The sequence below is a fragment of the Hippichthys cyanospilos genome, chromosome 14 (assembly GCF_059441005.1).
Source record: "Hippichthys cyanospilos isolate Australia breed blue-spotted pipefish chromosome 14, RoL_Hcya_1.0, whole genome shotgun sequence".
NCBI lineage: Eukaryota > Metazoa > Chordata > Actinopteri > Syngnathiformes > Syngnathidae > Hippichthys > Hippichthys cyanospilos.
Genome location: NC_142382.1, coordinates 4,200,675 through 4,218,836, shown reverse-complemented (window position 1 = coordinate 4,218,836; position 18,162 = coordinate 4,200,675). Strand labels below are relative to the sequence as shown.

The 18,162-nt window shown below is 37.7% G+C and overlaps 1 protein-coding gene across 2 annotated transcripts in view; it reads left to right on the top strand.

Moving 5' to 3' along the window:
* The first annotated feature begins 101 nt into the window (after positions 1–101).
* The window catches only part of fsip1 (fibrous sheath interacting protein 1), a 34,552-nt gene continuing 16,491 nt past the window's right edge, over positions 102–18,162 (top strand). The window contains exons 1-7 of one of the 2 annotated variants that reach the window (XM_088433406.1): positions 102–186; positions 1,444–1,613; positions 2,028–2,109; positions 2,196–2,285; positions 2,584–2,711; positions 4,419–4,538; positions 7,333–7,479. In XM_088433406.1, the coding sequence (XP_088289532.1) occupies positions 1,512–1,613; positions 2,028–2,109; positions 2,196–2,285; positions 2,584–2,711; positions 4,419–4,538; positions 7,333–7,479 (669 nt within the window). In that variant the 5' untranslated portion in view covers positions 102–186; positions 1,444–1,511. Of the gene's footprint in view, positions 187–815; positions 1,288–1,443; positions 1,614–2,027; positions 2,110–2,195; positions 2,286–2,583; positions 2,712–4,418; positions 4,539–7,332; positions 7,480–18,162 lie in introns of those variants that run through there. The other variant, XM_088433405.1, reaches the window with a different exon arrangement.

The window sequence follows — 18,162 nt, the reverse complement described above, 5'->3', positions numbered from 1 at the left end:
TATCTTCATGGTGTAGCCTGCTTTCTAGCTATTATAACACCATTTTCTGTACCCCTAGCGGTGGATAGAGTAATTACACCTGCGGTGCTTAAAGCTTTTGTTCGGAAACACTTGCAAAAGCAAATCTTACCGCTACTCTGTGTGCAGCGAGGAGGCTCTGAGGACCAGCGTCATGGCGAGATGCAGGTGAGAATGTTCAGGTCGTCCTGCAGGTAACCGGGGTCACAGCTGTACTGCGGGACAGTACCCATGGGGAACAAGCCCTTTTGGTTTCCGTGTGGTTTACCCAGCTGTTTTCAACCAAGTGTGGTCTCACGCATCCTGGGAAGAAAACGAAATACCAACAAATTCTGGGAAACTCTTGTTGTTATTTCAGTTAGACTCACTAATATTTTCAGCCTGAGACACTGCTGTTTTCACTTGCATCACTGCAATAAATATTTTCATCCTGGTTTACGGTAATTTACCCAGGAAGAGCAAGCATAACAATTGAATTCTTTGACAGCCCTCCCGGAGCTTTTTTTTTCTCATGAATGGACAGAGAATATGTACTGTGGAGGATTGCAATGACAATAATACAAAAAAAAATATAATCATAATATTGTTATTGATAAATTTATACCATGGACAAACAGATTATCGGCCTGGCTGATGACTGATCATTGGCCTAAACATCTATGCCTGACAAAAATCGTCATTGGCTGATCATTTAAAACGATGTTAACAACAGGAAACCATAGCTAAAAGTTTGAGTGAGATCTGCACCACCCCCACAGCAACCAACGGAGAGTTCCATAGCGACAACATCCGGGAAATTTTGCGTCCGTAGTTACCACACGCTTTGTGTGGCACTTGAATGCAACAACTTCCAAACAGTTGCTTTTTAAAAACTCAGCCTGTAGAATAATCACTAACAATTGAGTTTTACTTCAAGGGAAACGGATGGTATGTTTTCCGGTATTTTTTTTTTTTTAACATACGTAGAAAAACACGCGTCCTTTTAGCGTCATTGACATGAATTAGATTGCTGATACAATGTCTTTGTGGTCGTGAATAACAATTATCGTGGTTGTATTCTGACGTAGCGGACGAAAGTGCATCTGTAAAATGAATTGCAAACTTATGTTCACCCTCAAAATCAATAGTGCACTGTTTATGAGTTATTCACCGTTTGCATTAGCGTTGTAGAATACCGAAATTTCCGAATCATCATGGAAATTAACATAGATGATTTAGAAGACTTTTTCAGACCTGCATCAAGAGAATCTTCCGAGAGCGCACAAAGAGGTGAGTGGAAATGTGTATTAAGTGAACGTCAAACTTAACATTCGGCCATCCATAAAATCCATCCATGTAAAAATTATTCTTGCCTCAATAAAAGCGTTAAGGCTGAACTGCAAATATCAAGTGAACTTTAATAATGTATATGAATGTTCCTTTCAGGTCAATTTGATATTAATGCAACCGATGAAGAGAAACAAGACCCAAAGCTGCAGAAGGCTTTCGAGGAAATGAAAAGGCTTGATGAACTACTGTCTGCATGCATGTGCAGAGAAAAAGAAGCCACACGTCAAAGGAAACAACGGCAAGCTGAACTCTGGCAAGAGTTAATGGTATTTAAATGAACAAATCAAACAATAAACGCATTTTAGACTTTTATTTGTGTAGTTTATAAATTCACTTTTTTATTGTTTACACTCGTGAAAAACTATTAGATTTACCAGGCGTATGTTTTTCTGAGGTTGGTCATGTGACATTTGCAAGCTGAGCCGTGATTGGTCATTACCTGTGTCCGAGCAGTGATGATGTCATTTTCAGTCGACAGCAAGTGTCAAAATGGCCGCCTCCCAGCGATAGATTAAGAAAAAGTCATTTTGCTGCTTACTTCATATTCCACGGATAACATGATTTTATTTAACGAGTGACGTTACATAGAACATTATTGTTAAGAAAAACAGGGAACTTCCTTTTTGAGTAAATGTTGCCCATTACCAACCACTTCTTAAAAACATGTGCATTTTCCAAAGGAAAGCTTGCCTGAAGGCGACTCGGAAAACAGCCGTAAAGTCTTAAATGCAAAGATGTTTTGGGCTTTGGATGCACCGATTGGTAAGAAATAGGATTACTGATTATATTAAATGTCACATTCGTTGCCAATATTCTAATTTTTTTATTTATTTATTTTTTATTAATAGGCTGCCCTGAGAAGGAAAATTTTGAGTCACTCTTTCAAACCAAGATAGGGGACGTTGAACTGGATAAAAGAGTACAACAAATGTTAGAGAGTAAGTCTATCCGAAGTGCATAGTGTTATTGAAGAAACAAGTACAGGTAATAGTGGGAGCTGAAATGTAAGGAGACAAATGTGCACTAGATGGCGCTAAAAGCTTTGTAAACTTCATGTTGAACGTTTGTCTCCTACCCCAATATGCAGTCTTTTGAAATTACAATATTGTAGTATTTAAAACATCTTGTATATTTTGGTTATAAAGGCAACGAGGATAGTATCTTTATATTTCCAAGGACATCATTAATTTCCACTTGTTTTCCTAGTTGAATTTAAAGTACACGATCATTCAACAGGTGATGAGAGAGATGACAATTTGAGTGAAGCATCCGAGTTCATGTGCGAGGAGCCGGACCAAGGAAACCATGGTGACGCCTCAAAGAGCAAGACAAAGCAAAGAAACTTTGTCAAGAGAAATATTGAGGTATGTCAAAGTTCACGAGAGGCCAAAGGGCCTGTCCAAGAATCATCACATGACTTCGAGCAAGTCTTCTCACAGGTTTTCCAAGTCTGACTTCCAGACTGAGGGGAAAAACACATTGTGAATTTTTGAGTGCTCCTCTGAGAAAAATGAGAAAATAATTGGGGGTCTTTTTGATGAGACTGAACATATGTGTGTCTACATTATCTGCTGGCGTTTTTGTCTGCGTGTTGTGTCGTCCATCTGTCTCCCTTTAAGCTGGCGGCTCGACCGTCTTTTGTTTGTTTATTTTTCCATTCGTGAATCCCTCCATCAATCTAATCTATCTCGATCAAAGCGAAAAACATTTTCCGCTACATGGCCAAGGTCATAATTTTAAGGCAACGGTTATACTTGATAGGATTATTATCATTTGTTGCACATATTTAATTGGTTAAAAAAAAAGTAAAAAACTTTTTATGATATTATGTTCTATGCTGCCCCACTTGTATAAACACAGTAAATAAAAATAAAAACAACTGGCTAAATGCGTTTACAAAGGTATTAACTGTACATGAAGAATAATTTAGTTATGAAATTCTGTTTTTAATTGCTGAAAATGGCTGAACAAGTTGAAAATTCTCTTTTTGAAATATGAATTCATCAGTAAAATCACCTCGGGTGGTCATATTCTCACTTGTTGAGTGAAAATGGCATCAAATGTGCTCAAGTGATGACCAATCAGGACTTACCTGTTTTCATGGTATAGTAATATGACTTGTGCAAGGTGAGTCGTTATTGGCCCCTACCTGATCCTAGATTACATGTGATGTCATTTTCAGTCGACAGTAATAGGCAAAATGTGTTTTTAAAGGTAGTAATTTTACTTTAAAAATAAAGTAATTAAAGCCGAAATGATAACCTTTCATTTCTGGAAATGGCTAAATAAGTTTAGTGTTTTTTTAATGTTCAGTTTTCTCGAATAAGATCTGAACTGTAAAACCCCTTTTCGATTCAGGGTAGCGTCTATTTTGCAACGTCCTGTCGACTGAAAATGACATCACGGTGGCTCAGGCAACAACCAATCACGGTCAAGTTTTTTTTTTTTTTTAGTTTGATCTCAAGCTGAGCTATGATTGGTTATTAATTATATGATTATTAACTATAGGCAAAATCGTAATTTTTTTGCTGAAAATTGCAAAATAGGTTTTGTGTTCCTTTTAACATTGTCTTTTGTGGAATGTAAATTAAGCAGTTCCTGTTTTTATCAATTTCAGAGGGACGTGTTTTTGCCACTTGCTGTCGACTGAAAATGATGTCGTAGTTGCTCAGGTAACAACCAATCAGGACTGAGTTGTTTTCTGAGTTTGCTCATGTTACAATCGCAAACAGAGTCATGGTTGGTTATTACCTTAGCTCCGCGTACTTGTGATGTAATTTTTAGTTGACGGAAAGTGGCAAAATGGCCACCGCCTGCAATGAGTTAAAATATAATTTTGCTGCTTAATTAATATTTCACAAACATGATATTAACCAGAATATAGTGTTTAGAAATTCTTTGACTTCCTTGTCAAACTACCTTTGAGATGTGTGTTTGCGCTGGACAAAGATGCTCTTGAATTTGGGAAACATCTGGTTAAAAACACAAGTATTGTTTCCTAGTACTTGTTTTTGTCCATTTGCAAACGCAGTCAAGGTCTTTGTCTTTTCCAACATTGTGTGCTACGCTAGCTTGTCAGGGGCAAAGGAGGCCAACTGCTGTTGACACAGGCAGAGGAAGAGCGTCTGGCCGAGATCCTGCGAGACTTAGATGAAGAGGAAGACGAGAGTGCCAGAGGCGCAGACAACGAGGTAAGCTGCCATGGGAGCGCAGAACATTTTGCAAGTTCTTTCATACCGCTCCCTCCTGTCTGGAGATCGTCGGAGTCGCATTTTAGCAGGTGGCGATTCCAGTTCGCCGCGTCTGCTATCGACATTTTGCAAGATATTTTTATATTTTTATGGGAACCAAAAGTTGTTTCCACTATCAAATAGTCGCTCTCGCATAGTTGAACCGCGGCCATCATCGCGGTCCCGATCACGTCTGCATTTTACGGCTAAGCACATGGGCTAATGCTAACCGCTATGCCTGTTTTGACTTGGGCTTGGCTGCTAAGAAGGCAGAAGAAATTCAGAAGTCGCAATCATTCATTAATGGGAAGAAAGGAGTTTTCTAAGATGGAATGACGCACAGAACCTCATGAAAGACAGCGGATTTATTTGTGTCCTCCTTTATGTCCATTTTGTCTTGGCAAAAGACGGCTTGGTTACCGTAAATTTTGGACTGTAAGCAGCTACTTTTTTCTCACTTTGAACCCTTGTGGCTTACAGTCCAGTACAATATCGCTGCATTTTTTTTTTTTTTACTTGCTATAGTGTGCAATCTCCCAGTAAAGAAAGGGAGACGGGAAGAGATGTTATCAAAGTATTGATTTTGAGTTTGAACTGATATTTTAGGCTAGGTTTGCACTGCAGGGCTTAATGTTCAATGCAGATTTTTTTGGTGAAATCTAATTTTTTTCGTGAGGTCGTTCACTTTTACAAATTAATGTGACCGTATGTGACCTTTGTGTGATCGCCAAATTAACAGTGACGTCACACGCATTGGGTGCACTTAACGTTTGTGTTTACGGAAGTACTACAATGAATGGCAGTCACAATCTGTTACATTTAAGGAGGAAAGGAAGGGAAAACGTGCAGTATTTTGGCTATGGCATTTTGCGCCGTGACAGCAACGTCTCCTTTGCTTGCTCAATTTTGAACCACATACCCAAGCGGCCTTGGTCGCATTTGAAAAAGTTGGATCTATGTACCCTATAGTCCTGTGTGGCCTATATATCTGACAAAAATATATTTTCTGTTAAAAATGTTTTGTTTCGATTTATAATCCAGTGCACCTTATAGTACGAAAATTCGGAGATTGCATCCCAACCAAACACATGAGACATCATTGGAAAAATCAGCATCTCCTCTACTGAGGACACTAGGACTTAGCCTAGCTCAAATGAATCAAAGGAGCAAAACAAATGTCCAATACAGAGGACACAAACGAGTGAGCCAGGTTTCAGGAGGGTAAGGGTATGCCAATAAAAATCTCACAGCAAGATCATGCATCTTCATGTCTTTATCTTCATTTTTCTGTTTTCACCATCCCAAATAGTGATCTTGGCAGCTACGAAGCCTGTTGGGAAGCATTATCTTTCGCATATGTTTCCTTTAGTCTGACTCCCAACAGCTTCACATACATGGGAGGCCGCCAAATTTGTCTTTATGCCACGATGCTTTATGATGTTTAACTTTTTGAACAAATACCAAAGTGATTGTAATGGCAGCTAGCAAATTGATGCGAGTACAGTTCCTCCGATTTTCATATTTTACTGGCTGGAGAAAGACTTCCTGTTATTGCAAAGCATGCTATTGCGAGAGATCATGACAGAGCAAGAATATTATTTATGTCGTTGGGACTTTGGCAGAGAATGGTCCTCGGGACTGAGTTTCAGTTCTACGTGGGTTCCGATGGGACACATCAAGCCGACATTCCTCCTCCGTTTGTGGTAACACTGTTTTGATGTTCTTACAATATTATTTATATTTGATAAACCGAGGCAATACATTTTAGCAGTCCACAATCGTTGGAACGGTAGTAGACATTGTCCTCCTACAAGTTGTATCTTTGTGACGTGGAAGGAAACCCATGCTCAGAGAACATGCAGACTCCTCACAGATGTTACAAGGATGTTATTTTAACAATATTAATAACTGTAATGGTGTCAGTTTAATTATTTTTTATTTTTTACAGATCAAGAAATTACTTTCTGATCAATTTAAATTTAAAGTCATCCAAGTTTTGTTGATTTCTGTCTCTCATCAGTAATTATTCTCCCATATCTGTAGTTTACAAATAAAATAAGCTAAAATGAATTATTGAGTACTTTGGAAATGATCATTATATTTTATGACAATATTGGCCAAACCAAAAAACATCCTCTAGACAACCTCTCAACAGTAAATTTTCAGAGATTTCTTTAGTCTTTATTTTAAAACCGAGCAATCTTGGTGTTGAATCAAAATAAGACTTTTACAAACATCAGCTTTTATATTGGAAAGCAATGATCATAATGTTTTAGCCACTTTTTATGAAATTACTGACCAAACCAGTTAATAAATCACAGGGTGAAAATAATTTTTTTTGATTAGATTTATTGATAATCCACAGATTATTAGGTTTTCATATCTCAATCAAAGCCTTGTGTAAATGTATGGGAGTTTGCGCCGTTGTGGGCGTGATTTTTTTTTTTTTTTGCAAAGCTGAAAAAGGAAATGACAATAGCGAAATGACAGCTGCATTTTTCAATCGTGATCTTGTCTCATCACCAAAAACTAGTGACCTCACAGCTTTTCCGCCCCTTTCCCTCTCCAGGGGCATTCGATTCTGCAGTCGAGCTTTCAGTTGGCAATACAGCAGAGTTAGGCGTGACCCACTATCTCATTCTTGTTACCAAGTTACAGATATGCAATGTTGAGCATCTCCTACTTAGGTTGCCACAAAATAAAGGAGGCCTATCCCGGCGGTCCGTGACTTATTCGACTGATGCGTGTCCTCCAGGAGGACATGTGGGCCGTGCCCGTGTCGGCGAGCCAGGGTTACACCCAGGAGATGGGCGATCTGGAACGGCTGGCCGCCATTGACTCCAAACTTCGCCTCCTCCAGCCTGCCCAAGAACCGAAAAGCTCCTGTATACTTTTAAAAGAGGTATCTCTCCCAACACAATCATATAAGGTCACATAACTAGTTATCAGACTGGATTCGGAGTTGATATGAGCCAAACGTCATTAAGCTTAAGTACAACCCAGCAGGGCGTCAGTGGTATAAGATCTTGTGAAATTTGCAATTAACCTTTGGGGAGGTTTTAGGAAAAATGGCAAAGTGCTTGCTGCGGCAATGGCTTTTCCAATTTTATTTCCACATAAATTACGCACATTGAGCTTCTTGTTCATTTTCCCTCGAGAAATTTTCATCAGGCTCAGCGTTATTCAGTCATGATTAGCAAATGTGTATTTTACATAAGAAAGTCAGCCCAGGCTACGATGCGCATGACTTTGTCCTAATATGCCACCGCGGTAGATTTTTAAATAAAGCAGCCAATATGTGATTGAGAAAAATCACAAACATATTCACCATTTTGGAATTGCAGCCAATTTATACAGCTGCGTTTCCAGTGGCCTCAAAAGTTTTTGAACAAAGTGACATCATTTAAATGAGACAGTTGTTTTTATCACTCGGAGAAAAATGCTTTGCCATATGTCGCGAGCACCTGGAAATGGATCAAATTCAAATTTGCTCCCTGGGGAGACCGTGTTTGTCTTCAGTAAGAGAAAAGCATATTTTTAAAGTTGAAATAAGGACACGGATTTGGACGTTGAGTAGAATTTCCTTGCAATTACTGTATATCAATAGTTTTAAGGGAGAAACCTTTGCATTGTTGTAACTACTCGACCAGGTGTGACAAGTCAATCTTGATTTTTCAGAAATAATCCCACGATGAGCATGTGTTATACAATTCACAAATCAGGACCCTAGAAAAATTAAAATTAGTCCATACTGAGTGGATAAGTAGATCACATTTCCAGTGCAAAAATTTCTCATCATGAACAAGACGTTGTACATTTTGTGCAACAAAATATAATCCCTAACTGGCTGTAGATTTGAAGATAGTTTGACCACTCTTTTGCTGCAATATTGTTACTGGGGCTTTAACTAATGATTATTTCAATCCATCAATCCGTCAATTATTTGTCGATTAATCAAATTAAAATTTTCACATGCTTTAAATCCTACATTCAAAACCAGGATTATCCACAGTGCAGAAAATGCTCAGATTTATTTACTTATGTCTATAACGTCATAAAATTGGCTAAAATGTTGATTGTTGCTTTCGAAAATAAAAGCAGATGGAAACAGATATAAAAACAGATAGATTGCATGCATAGATAGCTGAGAAGATAGTTAGAAAGCTACCTAGCGGAGAACACAAGACAATAAAGCTAGCGAGCTAGAGAGAGAGGACAAACGGATGGACGGACGAATGGATGGATCGATAGATAGATTCCAGTCAGATTCTACTTTAATCTTGAGCTCACTCATACATCAAACAATACATAACTGTCTATTTGCAGGCCAGGCGTCCAGAATCAGAGATCTTAAACTTGGCCACGATTCCAAACGTGAGCCAAGGGTTATCTCGGGATTGTTACTCACTGGAATTTCACCACATGGCGCGCACATTATTTTAGAACAAAAGTTTTTCGCCATATTTTACGAAGCCTGAGAAATGCACTGTGAACTCTCCAGAGCCAACATATTTTACCATAGCATACAGGAAAAATTACATTAATTGAAGCCAAGTGCAAGAATCTATGCACATATCCAGAAAAATGCTATTTGGGGTTCTGAATTTTATCAGTGCAAAATCCTCTGAAGTAGAAATGATGAAGAAACTTAAGGATGAGGCCTGAAACGTTGTTGATCGTGCCAGACATGTAGATGTATAATTGAACCAGAAATTGTCCAAAAACTGCAGTATTTTTCAGTCTCAAGGTAAGAATTTCCACGTACTGATTCAGCTAAATACACCCTCCTTAGGAAAATTAACAAGATGTCTCCTCCATGCTGTCGCCAACAAAACCCAAGCTCATAATTCAAAAGGTCTTGAGTGTTCTGAGATAAGACAATCCAGTCCTTGTTCGGGTCCCGTGCTATGAATGAAGCTTTGGTTAATGGTCCAAAAAATGTATTATTACTGGCCAGCTGGATGTGTTACTTTGAATGACCTACTTTTTCTCCATGCCTTTAATCTTGCACGATTCAAAAGATTTTGTAAAAGTCAATTTCTCTATCATCCATATGTCATCTGCTCCGTATTAGCGCTGGCATGGTCGATGCAGGTATTTTTCAATAACTTTGTCAGTGACAAAATATGCTGTGAGAGGATTTAACTAACAACTAATACATCAAAGCGCGGGTTATGAAAAGATGCTGCTCACCACACCTGTGAACTTGGTTGGTTCCTCACCTGCAGATAAGGAAAAAAATAACAACTCCAATATATATATATATATATATATATATATATATATATATATATATATATATATATATATATATATATATATATATATATATATATATATATATATATAATGTGTGTGTGTAAACAGTACATTAAAACAGCTTAGCAACGATGTAGGCTAACTGCTAACGTTAGCCCAACCAAAATCATCTGTTTTTGAAACTGTTCTTGAACCTAGCCGACTGAGCTTGAAGTTGAATTTTGAAATTTGGAAATGCACAGTTTTTGCCTACATCATAAACAGTGCGTCACTATGCTGTGATGCTAAACAGTAAAGGGATAAAATACAAAATCAGATTAAAATACAAAATCAGATTTTGCATCTTGTCTTTAAAGGTTTACAAAACAGATGAAATGATTTGTACAGGATTTATGCTTAAGACAACCTTTCACTGGATGTGTAATGAACAATAATGAGCTACATTTAGAATGGCAAATCCATATTTCCAGTTATGGTGATGAGATTAATATAAAAGTACAGTCGGCCCCCGGTTTACGAACACCCTGTTTAACGAACAATTCGACTTAGTTACGAGCGTAGCCGCTGAACGGATTAGGTTCGTAACCCGGGGGCCCTCTGTAATTCAATAGTAGTGTAATGTATACATTTCAAATACAGTTATACCGTAATGTAACTAATTACTTTGAAACGACAGTAATAAGTAACTGCTTATTTAAAAAAATTTTCAAGTAAATGAATTAAGTACTAATCGATTACTTTAAGTAATTACGTACTAAATTAATCAAATGTCAAATGGACTAAAGTCTAGATCGAATGTCTGGACTCTTAAAGGACGTACAGTTCGGTTTTTGGCAATGAATGAGTTCAAAAAGCCTTATGACGATATTCATCAATATTTATATATCGACGCTAATAATCGGTCTATCCCTAGTTTTGCGGGCAATTTCTTTTTTTTTTTTGACGTAAAAAGCTTGCACTGGTCAGCACTCACTCGCCACAACCTGGTAGATTCCATGTTTGATCTTTAAATTCTGTTCCACAAGGGAAAGTACCTCTTGACAGTAGCCAAAAAGGTAACACATTCCATTTTTAATTTTCCCCTTTCAATAAACCGAGCCGTAGCCTGTCTGGCAAAGCAGAGAACAGCTTGTTAGATCTTGTATCAAGCAAGACGTTGGCACAACGTTTTGTCACCCCCCCCACACCATCAGAAGGTAATTACAGGGTTGTCTGAGGTTAAGGAGGAAGGAGCAGCTCCAGAAAAGGGAACAAGGTTTTCTCTTTCATTGGCAAATATTAAGACACGTGGAAAGGCTTACAAAGTCTTCTGTGCACTAGCGACTCACTTTGCACTAAAATTGACGTGATTTGCCAAACGTTTGAATTTGAATCGTTTGTGGTCGGCCGGTCCACAACGGCGCTGTCGTCATTGATACTTATATAGTTTATAACGGCCGTTTCAAACTCATTTTAGCTTGCGGGACGCACGGAAGAAGCTCTAATCCCAAGTGGGCCAGGCTAATAAAATCATGGTACATATTTATATAACTTGAAAACAACACGTTCAGATGTAATATCCTTTTTTTAATACTGTCCACAATTGTACAAGCACATCACTAATAATAATCACACATTAATATTACTTCTAATCAGAAAACGTTTCAAGTTTTTCCGTTGATTGAAAAAAAAAATCTAATTTGTATACTTTACAAAATCATCTCGTGGGCCAAATTACACCGATCTGGAGGCCAAAACCAGCCCGTGTGCCGTATGTTTGACACCACTGGTATATAACATCATGGCTTTCTTGTGTTTATTACTTTTTGCTATGTATTCACATCAGTAAACCATATTAATAGGCTTATGAAGTTCAACAAGAAAAGATAACTGTTACTAACACATTTACTACGAATGACGGCTATAGGCGTCAAACATTTTTGCATGGGTAGTACTGGATAACTTAAGTCACTCAATGCCATTGACAGTCAAAAATGTATTTTAATTAGCAAAGCCAATCACAATAACAGTTGTTAATGCTCTGCGTGACAGTCGTACAAACTGGAGAACTTCCAAATAAACTTTACTAAATATTACACTTTTATTTTGAAGTTGTTCGTGCCAGCATGTTGGGGTGTATGCCAGGCAGATAGGTGGCGCTGTGATTAAACTCCACCATTTCCATGCATGAAATCTCACTTAGATCTCTGTGTTCTACGTCTATGATCAGCGGAAACCAGATCCGCTGGATCTGGATGGTGGTTTCAGATTTTGGTGGGTTTTTTTTAGGCTCCAATAATGAATGGCTCGTCCAACTGAATATTTTGCGATTTTTATCCTTTTTCATCAGTGCGTGTTCATGAAACAATCCTCTTAAAATGTGCAAGCATTGAAAATTAATTAAGATATGGTCATTCCAACCATTTTAAATAAGTTTTATTTAATTGACTTGTTTTTTTTTTTTTCTTCACAAGGTCACCAGCTGTTTGTTTGTAGTTGGTTCACTGTATTCTGATGACAGGAAATGAGGTCACATTGTGTGGTTGGTCATAAGCACTTATGTTTTTAACCACAGCAAATTTGAAACAAGTATTCGTCATGAGTGTCGCTTTCGGCCAACATAACGTGGTCAGCTAATTTTGTCTCATCATGTCATTAAATAATACCATTGCCAAGACGTTCTGTTTTGGAAAAAAAAAAAAAAAAAAGATTGTAAATGCTCTCATTTTTATTATATTACTGAAAAATACTGTAACTGCAGTGACTGAAGAGCAAAACTAGCGCATGGATTATCAGCGTTTTTTTTTTTTCATGCATGTTATGGGCAAAAGCGGCAAATTTTTGCAGTTTATTTTGCAGCTTCTTTTATTGAAAATAATGCCTTAACAACCGCAGCTAACACGAGCTGCTGTTAGCTGCAAAGGGCTGCTAACCGCCAACTGACGCCCGCCCTCTTGCTCGTCCCGTTACGGTAATTATTATAAGTATTTGGCCAATATAAAAATGCGCATCTGTGCGTCAAAACTCAGCTAATGCGCCTGACCGATCGATCTTCCTCGAATGGCGTCGAAAAAAGAAATCTTTTAAATGATCGTTTATACGACACAGCCATACTTTTGGCGTTCGGTTTTGGAAAAGTGCATATTTTGGGAATTACGGTATTTAGCTGGAAAAAAATATTCGACTTAAAACAAAATTTAAAAAAAAACTGCAAATTTATTGGTGACACCTGCCTTTGGAGATGAGGAAAATCATTTGCTGTCGCCAATACAAAGAGCAGTTTGTAAAGTTAGCTATTAGCTTAGTTAAAAGGTGCAACTTGTTAATAAGTTCCTCTAGCAATCTTCACTTTTGCTATTGTCTAATTTAAATAATATTTTCTAGTTTTATAATGCCACTTTCATCAAAGTGAGAGGAAGCCTGCACCCAATTGTTCACTGGCCCACATTTTGTCGCTGTGTGATAAGGGCCAAACTACTTTGCAACTAAAATGTGGGCCATATTGTTCACAGCACGTGTCAGTGGAAGTGCACTGGAAGTGCAAAAGACGCTTTGACATAGATTTTCTCCAGATGCGCTCGATATTCAATATTTTCTGTCCTGGAGATCTGTTCCAATTTTTTCCATCGGTTGGAAACCATTGCGATGACCTTATGTTAACTAAGTGATATTGATGAAATTGGGCATAGGCTTTGAAACAATGTTTAGATCGAGGGTCACGTTTTTTTCAACACGGGTCACTTGAAAGGCTTCCTCGTAATGAGAGCCACACACACTTCTTTGTTTTGCAGTAAACAACTGCTAATCGCTGGGTATGGGGACTAATCCCTGCCGTGAATAACAAAAAGGCACAAGTAATTAAAGCCACCCCTGATTTTTTATTTATTTTTTGTCTTGTTGCCTTTATTAATAGTTCAAAACACCCAAACTGTAATCCCGAAACACTTTCATATAATTTCCACTCTTTAAAACATCACCCTTAAAAAGAAATGCTTTCCAGATTATTTGCTTTTGCTTCTTAATGAAGACTCTGTCACTAACAATCCAACAATCCAAGCTAAACCAAATATATATATATATATATATATATATATATATATATATATATATATATATATATATATATTTAGTGCTGCCAACTCATTTTCTTACACATTCTCGCAGTGTTTTAGCCAATGGATGGTACAGTCTTGATAGTGAGATAGCTAAGTGGTTGTGCGATGTTGAACTGTGTCATGTTATCACCAGCTGGGTGAAATTTCAGCTCCCTAGTGTCTATTTTCAATGCTTTCTTTTTGATGTGAAATGCTTTTTATGTAAGGATCAAACGATTAGATAAAACACTGCAACAGGGTAAAAAAAAAAAAGTTTTTGCATGAGTCACTATAACAACATTTGGTTGTTTCAATTGATTTGCTCTTAATTCAAAAAGAAAATTGTCGTATTACTGTTACAGTATTAAATAACATTAAAACTCTTGGGGAGGGGTTGCTTGATAATATTCATGACAACTTCAAAGTTCTGCATAACTTTAGCAGATTAATTGTGACAGAAATTGTGATAAAACTGCAGGTACTCATTTTCAGTTTCAACTTCAAAAGTTTCATGTTTTTTTTTTTTTTTAATATCATGTAAAGCTAGTCTGTTGTTTTATGTAACATACCGCACTATAATACTATTAATAGGATGTCGTATATTTCACTGCTGGACTCTCCACAACCAGACCGATTCTTGCAGAATTATGAGTGAATATTGTCTTGGTGGAGAACCAACAAACTCCTTCATGTGCAATCATCTTCATCCACTGCAGACATAAATCCTTCAATTACTGGATGAAATTCTGTAAAGGAATTTAGCCACGCAGCAACATTTTTTCAATCCAACAAGAATAGGGGCCTTGAGGGATCACCATTTTGTTTGTCTGAAAAGTCCAAAATAAAACGAACTAAAGGTTCATACCACACTAGATCTCATGTGGAGTATTTTTTTCCCTCCAGCCAAGTGCCCCCCCTAATGGCCAGGGGTGGTCAAGACAAGCCCTTGTCACTCTGTGGTCACCCTTGTGACCACCCTCGAGATCTAATATTACCTGCCACTTTTTTAACTTTACAATCACTTTGAAAGTTAGATAATAAAATACAATTAGTTTATTTTATGAAACCCTGACTGTACCCGATTGGTCAGCCCATACAAAGAATTCAGGACCTGTCCCTTAAATTGTTCCAGGATGGAAAAAAAGGCTTAATGCAGAGTTCTGTGGCAGCTGATAAAGCCCAAATAAATTAAAAAATATCTACCATTGGTGGAAATGAATGAATGAAGCATGAAGATTTGGTTTACAACAGTTAAAACCTTTGTAGCATTGTATTTTGAAATACCCTTTGAACGTAGCAAATGATTCACACCTTTTCAATTCTTTCTCATAATTATCCTGTAACTGAACCCCTTTTTACTGAAACTCACATTTGCTCTGTATGTTCTTGTCTGCAAAGTGATAACACATTTTGTAAGGGAATCACAATTCAGCAATAAGTTGCTCCATGTTCCAGTTGATTTGCTCTTAATTTGAAAAGAAAGCGCTCTTTTTGCGTCACGACATTTAAAGAGTATTAGATTTGTGATATGAACTCACCCTGTTAAAAATGAACCTTTACGTACCCCCATTTTGTAACCGCTGGTTTAGCAAACACCGAGAACAATGCGATGTTAGTGCAGTATCACGTTTGTGGATGTAGGATGCATCACAAGGTTTTAATCTTCTCCGAAGAGATTACTCTGGACCACCCTCACTTCTGAAAAGGAAAAAAAAAAAGTCCAGATGACCCACAAACGAAGAACTCCTAACACTTTAGGAATGTTGGACTATCAGCAATCATCTACGGGGGAGTCGTGATATGAAGATATTAGTGGCAAATTAGAAAGGTGTTTTGGATCAATGAGGTTTAAATCATTGGGAGATTGATGTTCGACCTTGTTTTATTTCCCCATTATACAACCTTGAGATTTAATTCCTGATTGAGCCTTTTTTTTTTGCAAATTCACATTGTATAGCACACAGCTGCATCCCAGAACCTCAGAACTTGGCAGTTAAAGGTCCAGCCTGCAAATATGTCTGAGAAACGAAAAAAAAAAAAAAAAAGCAGAGTCAAGCGTCTCAGCCAGCCATCGCTTCCGAACAGCTCTCACAGGGTGTGTTTGCGGCAAGCCAAAGCATATGCGGACAAGCCTTGGCCGGTGGCCCGAGTCCACGTGGCACATGCACAGTCTTGAATTCACCATCTGCAGGCAACCCGAAAAAAGTCCAGGCGCATAGATCGAGCAGGCTGTTGGGAACAACACCAGCCATGGTTGAGTGACTCAGCCAAGCTGGAACTCAAACTTGTTACGCTTCGCCAAAGGCAACATGCTCCACTCAAGAGACTATTTTCAATTAGTTGTCTCAATACAATGACCCCAAGTCATTACGTTGGAACTATTTAAATCTTGCGAACGTACCGTATTTATGGGTTACAACATATAACCGTGGATGGCCAATTGAACCGTTATGCGTACATACGAAACCACGGTAAAGGATTTCATCCAGGAAAACTACCGTAGCCAAATCTTTCACTGTCGAATATGTTTTTATAAATTTCCAATTTCTCTTCCAAGGGCAATGTGATAAATCTCATAAACAACACAAATCATTTGTGGTTCATTATAAGATGTCTAGCAAGCGCAGCAAAGTAGATTCTGTTTCATGGTTGTGCCGCTGAGAGGCCATTTGTATAAACAATCTCTACAATTTTTTTTAGCCGCCTGGTGTTTTTCTTTAATGATTATTGTTAGATGTTTCTAGCTCAATGGCCCAAATCGAGTAGAAATTTACACCAAGGGGTAAAGGCAGAAGGTAAAATTGCACATATACAATTTTGAAATGTGTTTTCTGTATTTGTGTTTTAGGAGTCATTTCTAAATAGAAATAGAAATTATCCCTAATAATCTTCACATTTCTGATTAAGTCATTTAGAATCAGCCATTTTAGACCCTCTTTTAGCCCACAGCTTCTCAATTTTATTTTACAAAGCACTCCACTAAGAACACCGACTATAAATAAGATCTTATTTACATAAATTGCATGTAAACATGTAAACATGTAAGCTTACCTATATAAACCTGTATACAGAGTTGATACAGGTTACAGATTAGTCTAAAACTGAAAAAAACAACCAAGTGCTTCAACGTGCCTGAAATTTAAGAAAAAAAAGTGACGACAGGCCTTATACAGTATTATTGCAATTACTCTTCACATGTCATAGCCTTTTCCCTTCATCAGTGTCTCTCTTCGCATCACTTTGTGCCCCTGCAGGGGGCGCCCCACTATCTGAGAAGGACGGCTTTAGCCTAACACTTGAAAACATTAACAACAAAACTTAAAAATATACCTATGGGATTTAATGAGTTTTGTCTTAGTGGAATATGAATTAACCTGAAAAATCCACCTCTTTTTTTTTCTCTACTTGTTGCTCAGGCAATGACCAGCTCACCTGTTTTTGAGTTTGGTCATGTGATCTTCGCAAGCTGATATGCAATGCCCTTTATGATTATTTCATATGCGTAAGCGAGGTCATTATGCTCTCTTCCCCATACTGAAACACTCTTAAACACCAAATTCCCTAAACACCTGACCTAAATAGTGGGTGGCCCCTAGCGTATTCTCCATTCGTTGTTTTTGGCGAGCGCGTACGACGGAAGGGGCCCACTTTAGGGCCCTGTGTCACTCTGAAATAGAGCTATTGATTGACGCGCTATAAATATAGGTCAAATGGAAATGGCGCATTCAAAAACTGCTGAGTACTTGTGTTCGTGCTTTGTGTGTTTGTTTTGCTAGGATTTTGCAAAAAAAAAAGTGTTTATCACAAGACTATATGTATGCATATATTAGTGCTGTAAAACGATTATATGTGTTTTAACGAATCATAATGTTTTAACCGATAATCTCATCTTTACAGGTCTTTTTCTGAGGTATTTTCATAGAAACAATTCCCCAAAATGTATCACTTATTTTTGTAGGTTTAGTTTAGCTCATCGTAACTGGACTACAGAATTGTTTTTGAGTTGGAAATGACCTGATATTACTTTGTAAAGTGCGCCAATTTTTATTTCTCTAATGAGCTGGCAAGCACCCCAAATATATATGTATATATATCACGATCATGTTTAACTGTTTTGAAAATAGAATTCTGTTCACTTGTTTTTTAATTTCCACCTGCATGCCATTGCGTTGACCTTGGAAAAATCCTTCTTAGAAAAAAAATGGTCTTGGACAATGCTAACTGGTCATCATTTAGCCGCCACATCTGTTTTT